This window comes from Micropterus salmoides, unplaced genomic scaffold (assembly GCF_014851395.1).
Source record: "Micropterus salmoides isolate LMB-PRFRI ecotype aquatic unplaced genomic scaffold, ASM1485139v1 Ms_hic_scaffold_1, whole genome shotgun sequence".
Lineage (NCBI taxonomy): Eukaryota > Metazoa > Chordata > Actinopteri > Centrarchiformes > Centrarchidae > Micropterus > Micropterus salmoides.
The window spans coordinates 47,859,106-47,875,876 of record NW_024040040.1 but is presented as its reverse complement, the minus strand read 5'-3'; the positions used below and the strand labels follow the sequence as shown (position 1 = coordinate 47,875,876).

Here is a 16,771-nt window from a genome sequence, read left to right as displayed (position 1 = left end):
TTGGCAGGAATGAAACTCTGATGACCTTGTTTATAAGTCTTCAGTGTTTGGTTACCATAAAATGAGTAACACAACTGGCAAAACCTCTACAATTGCAATTTGTGTTCCCTACAACACTTCGGAAACATTGCAGAAATATTCCAGTGCACTGATGGATGCCCAGGTATTAGGCTAAGTAGTTAGTTGATGCAGATGCTGCGTCAACCATTTATTTATTTATTTTTAATCCAGACGTTGTTTCAGTCCACTTTCAAGTTTCAGCAAGAGAAGCGTCAGACAACTTGATTTGCATGCTTTTGATGTTTTTATAGACCATTACTCTACATAGCAGACAACATGGACAATCTGATTAGGCCTATAGTAATTTAAACTGTCTCTAGATTTTGAAGATGACTTGCAGTGGTCTTTCAGTGTTTGCTATGTCGGAAGTACTTGCCATCTTAGCAATGTTATCTTAATGTCACCATGTAATGTTGCAGAAGGGTGGTGATGGTGCAGTGGATAAGACGCATGCGCAGAGGCGTGCGACCTCTGACACATGTAGCAATTGTAAGTCGCTTTGGATAAAAACATCAGCTAAATGAATAAATGTAAAGTAAATGGCAAGGAGAATGAAGACCCCCCAAGATCCTCTGTTGAGAAAATGGTTTTTAGCTTATCTGAAAGATTCTAATTTGGAGGGTAAACACAAAAGACATTAGAGGTCAATAAGACATCTTGTTAAATCATAAATTCTATTAAGAATGATCCAGCTTCATTAAGATCTAAACCAAATCTAAAATAACAATTACTTTGAACACAACACTAAAACCTACAACATGAGATAATAAGTTAGTGTTGGTTTGTTTTTAAATTTTGGCTCCCCATCTGGAAAAGTGACTTTTGATGGATGGTCAAAAATGTGATCCACCCACAGCTCAGACGTCTGTTGTCAGAGATCTGAATGGAAACACTGGCGCGATGGAGAATATTTATGGTCCGAAGGGGCTTTTGTCGGGGCAGCAAACATGAGGGAAAGAGGCTGGGTTGTCCCACGTCAGATGTTAATACCAGACATTTGGATGAGACGCCACCCAGAACTCACACTTGCTTGGGAGGAGAAAATGTTCCCTGAAGACAATCCCTTACCTTGACAACAGTTTGCCTCAAAATGTGCTTGATATGCATGAGACATTTGCCAACGTGGAATGACAAACAATTGGCTCTGTCTGTATTTTTTTTCTGAACATTCTCCAAATTGTGTATACAAGGACAACTTTCCTCCCAAGATAATTCTTTGTAATCTCAGCACTGTAGGTAACTGATTCTTTTCAGATGCATGCGAGTCTGTCAAATAAATGAACTTGAAGAGAGAGGATTCTTATAAACTTTATAATTCCATTTTCCTTGTTGCATTGGTTGAAATTATTGTCTCTACACTATGAAAATGGGGGGATTTTGGGGCGTGAGACCATGCACTGTAATTTTGAATAAACTCCTTGATTACATTGTTTATATCCACATAAATCACTCAAATCCCAACAGCCCAAACTTGTTAATGAGAATATTTACATGTGGTGATGTAGAAATAAACTCAAAGCAAAGGGCGAGGTAGCGCTTTAGATATATATACAAGACATGTTGTGTTTGTTTCATTTGTAAAAGATCTTGTATAAAGTAACACAAACATTGAAACTAGGAGATAAATGCTAATTGAAAATATACAGTTTAGTTCAAAGACATTTGGTTTTCAACAAACTTCTTGACCAAGTTTGTCACACTACTATACCAAGGTGGTGATGTACAAAAATGTTTGAACAGCCTTTTGCTTTATGAGGAAAAAAAATGGGGGACATGTTGAAGTTCTTGGCAGACAGATGGCTGTATATGAGAAAAAACGCAGTGAATATTTTCTGTCCGCAGAGTGAAATATGGCTGGCAGACTCATGGCTTAAGGCCTGACCACGTCTCTGTGTTTACCAGCAGTGTTTTCTTTAACATGAGTGGAATGAACGGACACTGGGGGGAGGGGCACTGTAGGTGTCAGCAACACCTGTACATACACACCCGAATATGTATGCACATACATGCACTCATGGATTTACATAAGACACAAACTGGTGTTCTATAAAGGTGTTAAAATCTACTTAGAATCATAATCACTCCCATCTGGGAGCGATACAGTGCGATGACCTTGAGTTTGCGCAGGAACTGGTTATTTTGCATAGGATGTTTTGTGTCTGGATAGCATTTATATAGCAGTGTGAGTATTAGTGGTTTAGGATAGTATTTTCATCTGTTGCTTTGATAAATTAGCTTTCTGGCTAGCTAGTTAGCAAAACACACCTTTTACGCTCACCTTGATCAGATAACCTGGTAAACTAAACTGGTTACTAAATAATTACTTAGGAAACAAGTCTGTTTCTAAAACAGTTGTTGCTATGACTTAGTTACCCTAGTACTGTATTCCTTAAAATAGGCTTTGATTGAGAATGGAATAATTGTGTTCACAAATGTTTTTGTGAGACACTTTCTCTTCAGTATGTTAACACTCTGGTAGAACTGAGGCAGAGAGATTTCTGTCTTGTTTGCCCTTTTCTAAGTTTGTCTGTTTGACAGTGCAGTGATGGCACATGTGTTCATGTTGCTGTGCGTGTTGAAAAGGTTGAAACTCTCTGCCCTTTGGTAATCTCTGTTTCAGCCCAGCTGTCTATAAAACAGTGAAATAAACTGGTTAATAAATTTTATTTTTACTTGCATTATAACTTTTCTGAACTGACTTTCCCTTTAACTGCTGTTTCAATTTACATCATTAATCTTTTGTAGTGTCGGCCATATTATTTGTGCACAATAAAATTAAACTTGTCCAAAGCCTGTAGAGCTGCCACACATCATTCAAGGCGGGAGCTCCAAGCCACAATGACAAGGAACTCGTGCAACGAGTCTGTGTCTGGTTTAACAAACACCAATGTGCATGCAAGTCTCACAAAAAAACTTAGGTCTTTGCCTTTAGGAGTGACCTCCAAGACATGATGCCAAACATCGCTCTGTTGACCAATTTACAATTTTACAAGTGAATTGGTGGAGTATCGGTGGCAGTCCGTTGGAATGCAAGTAATTTTTTGCTGCTCATTGAAACCAGCTGCTGCTCTCTCACACTAATCACCTGCGCATCTGAGTTTGATCTCACAGATCACAAAAAAACAAGACCTGTATCTCCCCCTGGTCATTCGAAACCTCTGCATAGTACAATCTAAATCCCATGCATAACGCAAAGCCCTGCCTAAATTTCTTGTTTTTATTTTTTTTTTGTTTATCTGACATTCCACTTGTATATTAAATTACATTCAGATGTATAACTCTTATTCTAGTCTCACGTGCACTGGAGGCCACTAGGGAAAATCCCCTGGAAAAACTACTTGCTGAGGGGGGAATCTTCAGTTTTGCCATGAGCAGCCTAGTGATGCAGCTCGCATCCTTAAGAACGCCATACCGTCCCTGTTACCTAACTTACCACGCAAGTGGAGGTAAAGAAAAGGCCAGTGTGTACCACTTTAGCTATCTGTGCACAGAAATTTTAATTTTCAGCAGTGATGTGGATGAACAGGCGTTAAATTCTCCTGTATGATGTTTGGGGAAAGAAACTAGGATCTGAAACTGGGCTTTAATGCAAGGCAGTATCTATAAAGTGTACACAAGTCATGTAGGTGAGCACTCTAATTTTATCTTGTTTATTTAATCTTGCTTTCTAGATGACTGAGACTGCAGCATTCAGTATAGATGTTACAAATTTCCGACCTCCAAATGAAACACCCATCATGTTTAGAACTTATTTTTCCACAGTATTTTCCCCTCCTAGCTGCAGCTGCACAGCCAAGCGCTGGATGAATGAACAATATCTGGCTGCTGCCCCTACTGAATCCTCCCCTGACTGACGGTTCCATTACATTCAGACTGCTTACATTTAAATTCCAAGCAATGCCCTAACACCGTATAACGCACGCAATCGATTCTATCATCAGGCTTACATGCAGTGAGTAAGCTTTGTGCATTGTTGCAGTGTCAAGGACAGCCAGTTCAGAGGCCAAACTTTGGCATTTTACAGTTCCATAGTTTGAGCCAGGAGCACCTGTAAGGATCATTATACCTGCAGACTTTAATAGCATCCATACTGGAGCAGTAAATCTGAAGATAAATGGGATTTAAAATACAACTTGACAACACTGGCATCTCTTACTGCTTGGCACACTGTCTGATCCGGCAGCTTAAACACCTGTACGCACAGAAATGTTCCTTCAAAGTAACGAGTGGAAAGGAAATATTAAAGTGGAGCTAATACATATTTTAAAGCCAAAATGTTTTTTCCTTTTTCCCCCTTTTGGAATTTTGGCAGTATTTTTACTTTCATTTGCAGACCAGAGGAACAGATCATATTGTGGCAAACTGATAATCAAACACGTGAAGAACTTGAGCCACACATGTGAAGCCTAATCAGAGTAGTTTATTAGAGATGTAAACGGAGCTCAACTGGCACACTCAATGTCAGCAAAAAAGCAACGTAACACTAGTTTTTTAGATTAACATAATCTTGTGAAGAGAGCATTGCATGATAGTCTGCAGGTGGGGAAAACTGATGTGACTTTGAATTTCATTTTAAATAAAAAAAAATAAAATAAAAAATGCAAGATTGTCAAAGTAAAAACATTTCTGGTAATTTTATTTATAAAGCACATTCTAGTATAAGATTTGCATCTTGAAGTGTTGTCCATAAAATGTCTGTTTTATTTTAACATGTAACACATAATTTTTTTGTGTTTCTGGATCCAAATCTTTCTGTCTGAACCCATTAAAATAAATATATAGGGCTGCTTGTCTCTAGGGGCTATTCATGTCTCTAAATCCATTTATTTAAAGCTCTTCTTTCACTTTAAAAAAAGCAGCGTTGACCTCTTTCAGTCCCTGTCAATCACTCTGAGACTGTGAGACTCCTCGGTTTTTGTCCGTGGGAGGGCTTCCCCTTTATTGACTTTGAATTTCAGCTTAAACAGCAGAAGCACTTGTTTTCTGTTTGACCAGAGGACACACACGACTACATGCTTCAGCTCCACCATCATCCAACCCTCAGAGACTGACTGTGACCTTTGAACCCACAACACGCCCCCGGCTTTGAGAAGAAGCCTCATAACGCTGCAGACCCCTGCCCCCAAACCTGAGGGCTGGGAGTCTGTTAGTCATAGGGACGATGTGAAGGAGTGAGTGAAAAGCAAAGGAGGGGGAGATGAGTGAGGTTAAAAGGTTAAAAAAAACCCGTCAAGGTAGCACCGAAAAGATAATCACCAGGAGAGGTTGGCACAATGATGTGCTCTCCGTACGATGTAGATCAATAATTCTGACAAACCCTATATGTATGTTAATTTTGACATGAGTTTTGATGTTTTAAATTTTTTCTTTTACATGAGCCAGCAAGATTAGGCTAAGGGGGGGGGGGGGGGAGGGGGAGAGGATAGCAGTAAGAAAGGGAGGGAGAGAGAGAGAGGATAGCAGTAAGAAAGGGAGGGAGAGAGAGAGGATAGCAGTAAGAAAGGGAGGGAGAGAGAGAGGATAGCAGTAAGAAAGGGAGGGAGAGAGAGAGGATAGCAGTAAGAAAGGGAGGGAGAGAGAGAGGATAGCAGTAAGAAACTGGGAGGGAGAGAGAGAGGATAGCAGTAAGAAACTGGGAGGGAGAGAGAGGGAGATAGCAGTAAGAAACTGGGAGGGAGAGAGAGGGAGGATAGCAGTAAGAAACTGGGAGGGAGAGAGAGAGGATAGCAGTAAGAAACTGGGAGGGAGAGAGAGAGGATAGCAGTAAGAAACTGGGAGGGAGAGAGAGAGGATAGCAGTAAGAAACTGGGAGGGAGAGAGAGGGAGGATAGCAGTAAGAAACTGGGAGGGAGAGAGAGAGGATAGCAGTAAGAAAGGGAGGGAGAGAGAGAGGATAGCAGTAAGAAACTGGGAGGGAGAGAGAGAGAGGATAGCAGTAAGAAACTGGGAGGGGGGGGGGGGAGATCACGGGCAACACGCAGCAAACGGCCACAGGCTGGCGCTTAACCAAGTCAGATAACCATGCTCCTCTGTGATTTATCTTTAACAGAAAACCGAAGAGTGGATGAAATAAGTATGTATTAGGAACCATGAGCTCCTTTTGGGCAGGCATTATAGCTGAAACATTTTATTTATTTTTGCCTTTTGTTCTTGAAACTCATTGTGTATATACTGAGAAAATGCATAGTGTTGAGAGGAATGTGAGGATAACCAATGATCCAAGGAGTAGCTGTAAAATGAAGTACATTTAAACCCACTTAACTGAAACCCAGTCTGCTCACCCTCCCTGTTTTCATTCTCCTCACACAGCATTTATCACTGTTCCTCTCACTGAGGGTTAATTGACATCTACACTGGGTCAGTGCCGCTGCGATAAGAGAAATTCAAAATGTGAGCAGCAGAAAACACTACCTATCTGGAGCAAAGTTGACTTTTCAGGATGCCATTCCAGTTTCCCCTCTCTATTCTACATTCATCAGCTCATTCTGTCTATCCTGCAACACTTGGCTTTTATGTCATCTCCTCACCATCATTTAAAGTTGCAAATTCTGGATTGAGATATCCAGTATCATTAAAGCAGGATTTTAGTTTTTGCTTTCCCCCTAAAATTTCATATCATCTAATATCTTACTATGATTTTTATTGAATTCAATTGTCTCCCACTATATCTCTGAATGTCTTTCAGCAGTGCTGCAGTCTATTACAACCACAAACTGAGAAATAAATGGCTCCTTTTTTGACTCAAAACCAGACATTGCTAGCAGATGTTTTCTTTTCAGTCGTTGGTGCGTTTTGATGTCGGCTGACGCAGCTCAGTCTGGTTTCTCACAACCACCAACCAAAGAGCGATGACGATCTGGTATCTCAGTGACTCATTCCAGCAAGACCTCTGACTGGACCCCTCTTAATCTGCAGCCACCCACAGGCTGAAATCCCACTCTTACTCCCCCTTCTCTGTGTCACTGTTTTCTTTGCATAGAAACGCATGTCTGTTGCTCTTTGTCTCCTTGTTTCTCTCTTCACAAAGAGTAGGCTTTCCACATTGTTTACCTCCAAATACACGGAGTACTATGGAGATCTTAGAACGCTGACCCCAAAAGTCTGAGTCTGAGTGTAGTGGGGGCGTAGCGTAATCTTGGCAACGCACCAAATGTTTTGTCATTTGACATTTTGCCAAAAACATCTGTTAAAGAAATGAGAGCGACGATTACTTTTTTGCTTAAGTTGTCATGTGAAAACTTCCAGTAAATAACTCATTTGCACTGGCAAATGTACTTTTTCTAATGCTAAGTTGAAAGCTTGTTTTTATCAAAACAAAATTCAACCACCTGCTCTGACTGAGAAATGGTGACTAAACTGGACACCTGTGAGGCAAAGTGAAGACCTGCATGCATTTTCAACTAAACTAAACAGATTATTGCAAGAAGCGCTTAATGTGAGTGTAACAGCCCCGAGTAACACCAAAAATAAAAATGATAGTGGAGGAGCCCCTTGCAAAACCTGACATACAGCAGATCTGAATCAGATTTATTAAAAAGTTGTTTTTACACATACAAGGAATTTGTTTTGGCTGCTAGATGTGCAACAACAATAAATATATATATATATATATATATATATAAATTAATCTTTTCAGAAAAAGAGGAAAAAACACTTCAACTTGGGCATTAAGGTGACTCTAATTTAAACTAATTATTTCAGCGTATCAGTAAAGCTTACTATAAATCTCTTATGTAAACAGAGATACAGCCAGTGGCGTGGGATACATTTTTGGGGAAGCCGAGTGAGAGGCGATGTCCTTTTTTGGAGGGCAATTATCTAATGCATTGTGCTATTACAGTGCAGGGTATAATTTTACACACAATTGAATCATACTTTAAAGATGCGCACTATCTGTTATCTTTCATTTACCGACACGCACACTCTCTCTCTCACTCACTCTCTCACCCCAAATGGCATACAAAGCCCACTGCTTAGTGCAGGTTAAGAATAAAAGAAGCATTCGCAAGCTCGATAAGAAGACGATTGAATACATTTGCATAGTAGAAGTGGTGTATGTATCAAATAGGCCTACATACTTCTTAATGCTTGGCCAAATGTTCATAACACAACATCACTGAAGACTAACAACCAGACCAACAGAGTATAAACAATTATTCAGGTAGCCTAACCTGGACCAGTGCCCTGTGGCAGGTGCTGTCTGTGGTGCTCATTATCTATGTGTACACAACCGCAGTAAAAACAATGTTACTTAAAATGACTATTCATTCACAGCTAAAGCAAAATAACCACATCAAAAATTGCACAGATAGCTGCAATTCCGTTAAGTTCAGAGAGAGAAAAGGAGTTATAGAAGAAGAGAAGTTGGAGAGAAATTAGAGAAATTCCCACTGGCTTTTTGTCCTCCGCAACAACAACTACTAGCTAGCCACTCTGTACGGATGTAGTTTTCCTCGTTGGACGTCGAAAATCCCTTTATCCTGTCCAGGCCAACTCCAGTTTTGGAGTTGGTCTTCCGTCAGATTTAATCTTAAATTGCTGCTGTAGTGGTAGTTTAGTAAAACTATTTATTATAACTAAAAACTCCAAATCTCCACCCTCCATAACCGCACCAGCTAAAGTTGCTAACAGCTCCCGTTATTTCATCTGAATGATGTTGATCGCATGGCGTGAAGCCAGAAAGCTGACACTGACTAATCAGTTAGGCAGTGGCATGACAGTGGCCTCATCTGATTGGTTGGTCATTTAATTCTGAATCCAACTCTGCCTGGCCTCCTCGCATAGTCAGACTGAAGGCCAGTCTACAGTGGTGCAATATAGTGTTTCACCACACATCCAACGCGTAGTATTTAGAGGGGCGCTGTTTCACTTAGTGTAAGATAGTGAGAAATGGGGAAGAGATGACATAAACATTGTGTTTTTATTAAATGATAGTCTGATTAAAAACGGGGGAAGCTTGGCTTCTGGGAGAAAACGCCCTTGGATAAAGCATGTCTTGTGTTTATGAATTAATGTGTCTGGATCTGAGACAAAAAACATTACTTTTTGTATAAACAAATACAGTTCAGGGGCATCTGAACTCATTTTACTTGTTGGAACCCCTTTGGTCGCAGATTTCAACTATTTCATTACCTAGAAATCTTATAAATGGATTGAAAAAGCTGCCCCATCCTTCATGACTGTCAAGGTGGATGTAAAAACATTTTTCCTTTTTATATCCTGACTCGATATTAACGTTGAGAAAATGAGGTAGTGTAAGACAAATGTCTGACCTAAGATGACTTTAAATATGAAGAATGCTCATTAAAGACAGCACCTGACAGACATGCAACAATGTCGCCTCACAACAGCACTGGTCCGTCTGCGTGAGGTCAGTAAAGTGAGGACAGCTTATCCCTGATGCTGCCTCTCTAACAGCACCGCTCACAGGCCATGATGGCTCTTATCAGTCTGAGCTGTCAGAGACAAGGTCTGAACACATCTTTATCTGTCCGCCCCCACTGTCACCCTGGCTCCTGCAGCTGTACTAGTGGATGTTTGTAGTGTTTGTTGTAGGCAGATTCATTTTAACACCACTCCACAGTGCTCTTGAGTCCAGACATTGTGGCAGCTAAATCACCAGCAGAGATGTGTAACTTCACCATACTTTTAATCATGACAGCATGTCACACATTGGGGAGGAGAAGCAACTCGTGACTTTGAGTGCATTTTACTGGACAGAAAATGCCTCAGTTCAGTCTATTTTCTTAGTTCTTTGAAAGTGCATTTATTCATTAACATTGTTGACTTTCTATTTGTGGCGTGTCCGTTGCTGATAATGATGTTTTGTTTGTTGTATCAAACTATGACCACCACACACTAGGGGCAGCTTGACAGTGACGGTGTTGGAATGAAATTCAGCTGCTCCAAATCTGAGGTTTGTTGGTTGTGAGCAAACTGTAATTGAAGGAATACCTCAGGGTCTTCTAATGTGGGACAGGTAAAATGGAGTTTGAGATTAAGATGCAGTGGCACTGATTGGGATGTAAGCATTGTATCATGTTAAAGAGGGAAGTTAGCCTGAAGGTAAAGCTTACTATTTTCTATGGGCCAACGCTCACTTGTATGTGGGTAATCGATGAGCAAGCCAAAATTAGTTTACTTCACAGGGTGCAAGGGGTCATATCTAGGCATATAGCTAACTCGGGCATCTAGAAGGAGCTCTGAGTTGAACCAGTAGTAGTAGTCCCCTGGTGAAATGGTTATGTAAATCTGTGTGTCATCTGCATAATTATGGTAACATATTTTGTTGTTTTTCATAATCTGAGCCAGTGGAAGCATGTAAATGTTAAACAAAAGAGGCCCCAGAATGGAGCCTTGGGGAACTCCACATGTCATTTTTGTCAGCTCAGATATGTAATTACCTATAGACACAAAGTAGTCCCTGTCCTTTAAGTAGGATTCAAACCAGTTTAGTACTGTGCCAGAAATTCCAACCCAGTTTTCAAGTCTGTCTAGTAAAATGTTGTGGTCGACCGTGTCGAATGCAGCACTGAGATCCGATAATGCTAAGACTGAAATTCTGCCACTGTCAGTGTTTTAAATGGATGTCATTGAAGACCTTAACAAGAGCTGTCTCAGTGCTGTGGTGTGGTTGAAAACCTGACTGGAAGACATCAAAACAGTTATTTAGTGCCAAGAAAGCACTAAGCTGTTGAAAAACAGCCTTTTCAATGATTTTACTTAAAAATGGGAGATTTGATATGGGCCTATAATTGCTCATTAGTGACCTGTCTAGATTGCTTTTTTTTTTTTAAAGAGTGCCTTAATGATTTTTTTTTCAGGGCCTGTGGGGGGGAAAAACCTGAGAGGAGAGACATGTTGACAATTTGTAATAAATCTGAGGCCATGCATTTAGACACATTTTTGAAAAAACCTGTTGGCAGAATATCAAGGCAGCATGAGGAGGATTTCAGATGTTGTATTATGTCCTCCAGGTTTTTATGGTTAATAGAATCATATTGTCTCATGCTATGAATTGTTTTTAAGTGGACACAGGGACAAGACATATCCTGTTACTGACATGGAGGCACTGATTGCTTGTCTAATTGTTTGAATTTTGTCTGTGAAGAAGGAAGCAAATTCATTGCAGGCCCTGGTGGATAGAAGTTCAGAGGCTACAGACACAGGAGGGTTTGTTAGTCTGTCGACAGTAGCAAACAGGGCACGTGTATTAGTGTTTTTGGTGATGTCAGAGAAGAAGGACCGCCTTGCATTTCTCAGCTCTAAATTATAAACGCTCTCTTTATAGATGTCATAATGAACCTGGAGATTTGTTTTCCGCCACCTGCGTTCAGCTTTTCGACACTCTTTTTTGAGTTCTAACCAGCGTGGCATTTCTCCATGGAGATCTTCTCTTACCAGAGACCACCTTCACCTTGGCTGGTGCAATGGCATCAATAACATTTGTAATTTTAGAACTGAAATTGTCTACAAGCTCATTGACTGAGACCCGTGAGAGGGCGGATGTTGAGGAGAAAGCCTCAATAAATTTTTCACTAGTGTTTTCAGTGATATGCCGTTTTGTGATCACCTCTGTTTTAACATTTGTGTGCACGCAGATAGCGCTCTCAAAGAAAACACAGGAATGATCAGAGAGGGCAACATCAATCACCACAACCTTGGAAATGTCCAGACCCTTGGAGATGACCAAGTCCAAAGTTTGCCCCTTATTGTGCGTGGGCCTCGTCACATGTTGGGTCAGTCCATAATTATCAAGAACACAAAACAGTTCTTTAGTCCCTCTTTCCTGGGGGTTGTCAACGTGGATGTTAAAATCACCAACAATAACCACACAGTCAAAGTCAATACAGATTATAGACAGCAGTTCACCAAAGTCATCAAAAAAGTATGCACAGTATTTAGGGGGCCTGTAGATATTTAGAAAAATAGCTCCAGAAGAGGAATTCAGCTGAAGAGCCACATATTCAAAAGAAGCAAAATTCCCATAAGACATCTTTTTGCATTGGAGGGAGTCATTAAACAGAATGGGAACTCCACCTCCTCTCTTATGCACTCTAGCTTCACTCATAAAACTGAAGTTGGGAGGGGTACACTCGATAAGGACAGCTGCACTGTTATCTTGGTCCAACCAAGTTTCAGTTAAAAACATGAAATAAAGACAGAGTTATTATAAAATCATTGATTAAAAATGTTTTTCCTGCCAAAGACCTAACGTTTAACAAAGCTAATTTTAGTGGGTTAAAACCATTATAAGGCCAACTTTTTTCGACAGGCTGCGGCTGACGAGGAATTAATACTGCGGCTGACGAGGAATTAATACTAAATTTGCAAGATATGTTGAGAGCTTCCTGTTTCTTAACACATTCACCATGCTTTTTCTGTTACCTATCATATTTTCCTTGTAGCCTGGACTCAGCACATATCAGACAGAGCTTACCGGGGCTTTTTCGCCATTGCGGAGTGGGAAGGCGGGTTGTGCACTGCAGTTTCTGCACTATCATGAATAACATGAACTAGGGCATGCTTTTATTGACTGAAGACAAATATTTCATGATTGACAGATGATTGTCCTTCCATTGTATTATACCATTTTTGAAAGAGAAAGCTTACTAAATTGGTGTTTCGTAGTTAGAGGTTGTAACAGTCTGATAGTGGACTTGGTTGTCACGAAGAAAACGCATTCCTGTAATGTCAGTGGTAATGTGAGCTGTTTTAAATATTTACTTTGATCCAATGATAACGTCTTTTCCTTACAACATATACTTAAAAGAGAGTTTTGGATTTGATGCTGCAGCTCCCGAGGCATCTCCTCCCGTAGGTCAAGGTCCCACAAGAAAAGTGCTTTTAAAGCACAGGGAAAGTGAGCGAGACCACACCAGTGAGGAGGAGCAGTGGGAGGAGGATTTAACTGGAGTGTGTTAATTTGTATTTGGGCTTGTGATGTCTTAAGGGGAGGGCTGGATTAGAAAACTGTGGTCCGCAGAGAGACACGAGGAGTCGTATTTCAGCTTTGCGAGGGCCCCTAGAGTCTCATGCACTGAAGCTGCCTTTGTTTGACTCAGAGAGAGAGAGCGAGCGAGCAAGGGAGGAGGAGGAGGAGGAGGAGGAGGAGGAGGAGGAGAAGAGTGAGAGGCTTTTAGTCAGGAGTGAGTGAGAAAGACGGAGTGGGCTCCATCTCGCTCTCTTACCAAGGCTGTCACACATGAACAGGACAACTTCAGTTTGGATCTAAGTTTACCTTCACTGAAGATGACTTCACGGTAAATGAAAGTCACTGTTTTTTTCAATGAAGAAGTGGTTCTAAGTCAACATGTAGTCACTTTCCCAACTCTTCCCTTCTGTTTTATACAGCATCCCCCCCTGGTTCTTTGGATTATTTCTACTAGTCCTCCGGTTCTGCTGCCATCGCTCCTCTGCCTATCAGCTGCTGGACGGTATGTGCACTCTCTCTGCTGATTGCTTCTTACTTGTGTTTTTTTTTTCCCTTCTGCTGTCTGAACATTCTGCTGGCTCATGCGTTTTCATCTTCTGAATGTGAATGGTGAAACTGTTGCGCTCTGGTCCTGGAAACTAAAGCGTGTTATGCTGCTGCACAGGATATTAGTTTAAGATGATCGAACAGCAAAATTTCAACAAGATGATATGCTGTTATTGGGTGATCATATGGATGTTGTGGTGATAGTTTATGATGTGATAAACTTAATGTTATAGTAATGTTGAAATAGTGATTTTTGTAGCTTACAAAATATTTAGAAAGGCAAGCAAAGTTCTTAACTTAACATTTAAAGCATTTACCCACATTTTAATTTCCTAAGGTATATTATTGCAATACCACAGAAATCCCACTTAAAAAAATTCCTCTCACAGCAAATAATTTTGGCTCTTGGCTCTAAGCCCACGTAGATGATGATTAAAGTGCCTACAGAGCGAAGACCATGGGAAAGTCTCCAGGGTTTTGTCTACTTTTTGAGGACACATGCATTAGACCTCGATTTGATAAGATCAGTACATCCCAGGGGATGATTGATGTTTGTTTGGACCGGATCCAAAGTCACTTTACAAAACAATTTTTACTGGAAGCAAGGGGGCAACAGTGTGGAGAGGGAAACATCATTCCTTAAACTCTTTGGGAATTTTGGGGAACCACTGTATGTAGATAAACTTAATGACATCAGAGCCCATAAAGGAGATACCTGCTGGCGTCTCTGCTGTGCTGAATGATTGTTTCAATTATATCTTGACTGATGTTTCTCAGAGCCCCTGTGCAGTGTGTTGCCTTCTTTGCAGACTGTTTTCACAGCTTAATCTAGATTTTCCCCATGATGAATGGATGAATCAGGACACTTCAACGTGGTCCCAATTAGAGCTGAAAGAAATGCAGATTTTCTTTCCCACTGCTATTGGAAACAGGCAAAACCTCACAACGTGCACATTGACAGACAGGCTCTGCAATCAGTAGCACTGCCTATTAAAGTCTGTAAAGATGATGTAATGCTGATTGTGTGTGTTGGAAGGTGCTCGTCAGAGATGAAGGTCATTGCCAGTTATGTCTGAAAGCTTCATTTTATTAGTTTTAATCTTGGCCTTGAGACAGGCTAATATGCCATCACTGCTGTTATCAGTGTGCAGGAATCCAGACTGACATTTGCAACTCTGTGTGTGGATATCATGACCTATGATCCCCACAAGGACCTCCCATGTCACAAAAGCAGCATTGTGTGGGCCCACTCAAGTAATTATGGGGTCTCTTTAGCTAATGTGGGCCCATGCAGCTTAATTGTCAGACATCTTGAATTAAGCTCCACTTTGGCTGCTTGTGGTTAAAGTGTAAACGCTTTGCAAACCCTGTCCCTGATTGAGATGATGTGAAATCTGAACTTGTAGGAAAGAAGTTTGAATTAAAAAGATGGAGTTCTGCAACACAGCATAACTTGACAATGGGTGTGTGTGAGGAGGTGGGTGGAGTTTGGTTAAGTCTGACTAAAGAAAAGTGATTTCATGGTCCAGTTATCTCTACTGTAGATCCTGCCGAGGCTGGCTGAGCCAGAGGCTCCATTCTCAGGCTGTTTGTGCTTTTGCCATATTCATAATCCCCTGCCATGATTCACTTTTCCAAGAGGAGGGAAAAAAAGAAGTGTGCGCACACGCATGCTGGCTCACTTGCCATAGACGGAGAGCACCAGGGACAAATATTTCCATGCTGTAAATATTCTTGAATACAGAGCTGTCGCCGTGGCAACATTCACATTTCTGTGCGATTGTTTTCAATTCGATTGTTGAAGCTGATATAATGCGTTTCCTTGGTGTGATATAGGACATGCTGCTTCTTCCAGCTGTGTTTGTCACTAGTGTTTACTAATGTTTGTAAGAGGATGCAGCAGACCTGAGATCAAGCAGAACAAATAACTAAAAAGATCAGAGTTATGTCTCACATTTTGAATTTGAGTTTGATAGAAAGAAAAGTCTAATTTAGCAGTGTTTGGTAATAGCTATGTATGCTTGGTTGTATATATGAACAGATGAATGTATCCATGAATGAATGTGGAAACGGAGGACAATCAAACAAAGGAATGATGTAGAAAGTTTAAAGCAAGACAGAAAAACATGTAGAAGAATGAAGGGGGGGGACAAAAGCATCAGTACACTTCAGCGTAGGCTTTGTTTTGCTATAGGCATGGTTGTCATTCTACAGAGGAATCATAAAAGCATATTCTTTGGCTGCTTTGAATCTTTACTAACAAGTAACATATAAACAACACAGTATACAATAAAACATGTTTGCCCTCGTGTGCTCCGTGCGCATGCATATACACACGTACACTTGAGCACGCCTGCATATGTCTATATACACCCACAAAAAGAACACACATGCAACTCACTCGTGTTGCTCTCCATCTGCCGTACACATGGTGGTGATAATGTTTTTAATTATCTTGATGGAAAAACGTGAATACCCAGGACACAGTTGGCTGTTGGGGATAATTAATACAATGATGTGAGTGTTAGAGAATGTGTTTGACAGTTACATTGTGGTGGTGGTGATGAGGACAAGAGTGACATAGAATGATCATGATGCCGTGAAATCCTTTAGATATCAGGGAAGTGTATTAAGGGTGTTGGTAAACAAGCGACAATCGTAAATGGGGCTAATTATGCCTTTAAAAGTTTATACGTGGAACACATTTGTTAAAGAGTCATAACTTTTCACTCTTGAGTCATGGGTTTATGGGTAGAAGTTCATATGAAGAGTTTAATTCAAAACAAAACAGAGCGCATTTTGAAGCAAGTGATAATATTTTATCTGACGTCAAAGTTAAACAAAGTCTGGTCTGAAAAGTTTTTTTTTTTTTTTCTCTCCTCCCCCTCATCAAGTTTTTACTTTTTACCTGCTGTCGCAGGGCTTGACTTGACAAATAAGCCAACCTCATCAACCTTTAATCACCACTGGTCCTGAACCGAACCAAACCAAAAATTAAGTGCAGGTTTATGTGCCCTTTTTTTAATGTAGGGAGGAAACGTCATGGCAGCATATACTGTACTGGAATCTAAACATATTACTCATACAAAACCAGCTTTAAAACGTTTTTTTTTTTAACCCATTGTTATTATATGAAAAGAAACAAGGTCCTTTTACAATGAGGAGGAAGACTTGCATGTAGTTAGCCCGCTGACAAAGCATCTCTTTTGATTTATGAATATGAGGGTGTTA

At 40.5% G+C, this 16,771-nt stretch overlaps 1 protein-coding gene across 1 annotated transcript in view; it reads left to right on the top strand.

Moving 5' to 3' along the window:
• The first annotated feature begins 13,166 nt into the window (after positions 1-13,166).
• The window catches only part of LOC119912643 (collagen alpha-1(XVIII) chain-like), a 58,390-nt gene continuing 54,785 nt past the window's right edge, over positions 13,167-16,771 (top strand). The window contains exons 1-2 of the mRNA XM_038731931.1: positions 13,167-13,322; positions 13,414-13,496. Of these exons, the coding sequence (XP_038587859.1) occupies positions 13,312-13,322; positions 13,414-13,496 (94 nt within the window). The 5' untranslated portion in view covers positions 13,167-13,311. The remainder of the gene's footprint in view (positions 13,323-13,413; positions 13,497-16,771) is intronic.